Source organism: Meleagris gallopavo (assembly GCF_000146605.3).
Source record: "Meleagris gallopavo isolate NT-WF06-2002-E0010 breed Aviagen turkey brand Nicholas breeding stock chromosome 27 unlocalized genomic scaffold, Turkey_5.1 Chr27_random_7180001957055, whole genome shotgun sequence".
Classification (NCBI taxonomy): Eukaryota; Metazoa; Chordata; class Aves; order Galliformes; family Phasianidae; genus Meleagris; species Meleagris gallopavo.
The window spans coordinates 1-1,366 of NW_011100489.1; the positions used below are offsets into that span (position 1 = coordinate 1).

At 61.6% G+C, this 1,366-nt stretch overlaps 1 protein-coding gene across 1 annotated transcript; it reads left to right on the forward strand.

Moving 5' to 3' along the window:
* Window positions 1-103: 103 nt before the first annotated feature.
* Window positions 104-1,017, forward strand: LOC109364230 (potassium/sodium hyperpolarization-activated cyclic nucleotide-gated channel 3-like; the record flags this gene model as incomplete). Its single annotated transcript, XM_019610869.1, has 2 exons — window positions 104-265; window positions 586-1,017. Coding segments are annotated over 2 exons (594 nt in total), but the record flags the coding sequence as incomplete, so codon positions are not given.
* Between the last annotated feature and the right edge of the window lie 349 nt (window positions 1,018-1,366).

The window sequence follows — 1,366 nt, forward strand, 5'->3', positions numbered from 1 at the left end:
GGGGTCTCAGACCCCTTTTTGGGGGTCCTGGTGTTGGTCGGGGATCCCTGGCTATGGGTACAGAGGTGTTTTCTCTGCAGCTCCTCTCCCTCCCCTTTCCCAGATCTTTCACATGACGTACGACCTGGCCAGCGCCGTGGTGAGGATCTTCAACCTCATCGGCATGATGCTGCTGCTGTGCCACTGGGACGGCTGCCTGCAGTTCCTGGTGCCCATGCTCCAGGATTTCCCCGAGGACTGCTGGGTCTCCATCAACCGCATGGTGGTGAGTCCCCAATGCTCCAAATGCTTCCCAAGGGTTGGAGCTGCCCGGACCCCCGTGGATGGCAGCACCGGGGCGATTTGGTGCCGTTCCTTCATCCTGTTCCTATCTTGGCTGCTGCTGGAGTTGGATCAAAGGAGTTTCGTGGCTGGGAACCCCCCAGAACCTGTCCCGATGTCTTTCCGAGTGCAGAGCTGCGCCCTCGGGTTGCATCAAATGCTTTTATTCCCATGGATGCTCGGGGGTCCAGGCTCTGAAGAGGGGCACCGGAGGGGGGGAGGGGGGGGGCGTCAGCTCCTTCCAGCTGCTCCCTCTCCTTGCAGAACGACTCCTGGGGGAAGCAGTACTCACATGCTCTGTTCAAGGCCATGAGCCACATGCTGTGCATCGGCTACGGCCAGCAGGCACCCGAGGGGATGACCGACGTCTGGCTGACGATGCTGAGCATGATTGTGGGTGCCACCTGCTACGCCATGTTCATCGGCCACGCCACAGCCCTCATCCAGTCACTGGATTCGTCCCGCCGTCAATACCAGGAGAAGGTCAGCGGGGGGGTCTGGGCTGTGCCCCCGTCACTGGGGGGTTCGTTTTGTCACGACGGGGTCGAGAACCCAAAATGCAGGATGCCCGTCCTTGGTGCGCGCTCAGGAATTGGGGAGAGCGGCAGGATGGACGACATCAAACTGGGAGGGATGTTGATCTGCCTGAGGGCAGAAAGGCACCACGGAGGGATCTGGGCGATGGGCCAAGGTTAATTGGATGAGTTTCAATAGGGCCGAGTGTGGGGTCCTGCATTTTGGGCACAGCAACCCCAGGCACCCCTCCAGGCTTGGGGAGGAGCGGCTGAAGGCTGTCTGATGGAAAGGGAGCTCGGTGTGCTGATGGACGGTGGGCTGAGCTTCAGCCAGCGGTGAGCACAGGTGGCCAAGAAGCCAACGGCATCCTGGCTGGGATCAGGAGCGGTGAGCAGGAGCAGGGAAGTCGTCCTGCCCTGTGCTCGGCTCTGCTGAGGCCTCACCTCGAGTGCTGGGTTCAGGTTTGGGCACCTCGGCGCAGGATGGACGTGGAGGGGCTGCAGCAGGGCCAGAGAAGGGCAGCGAGGCT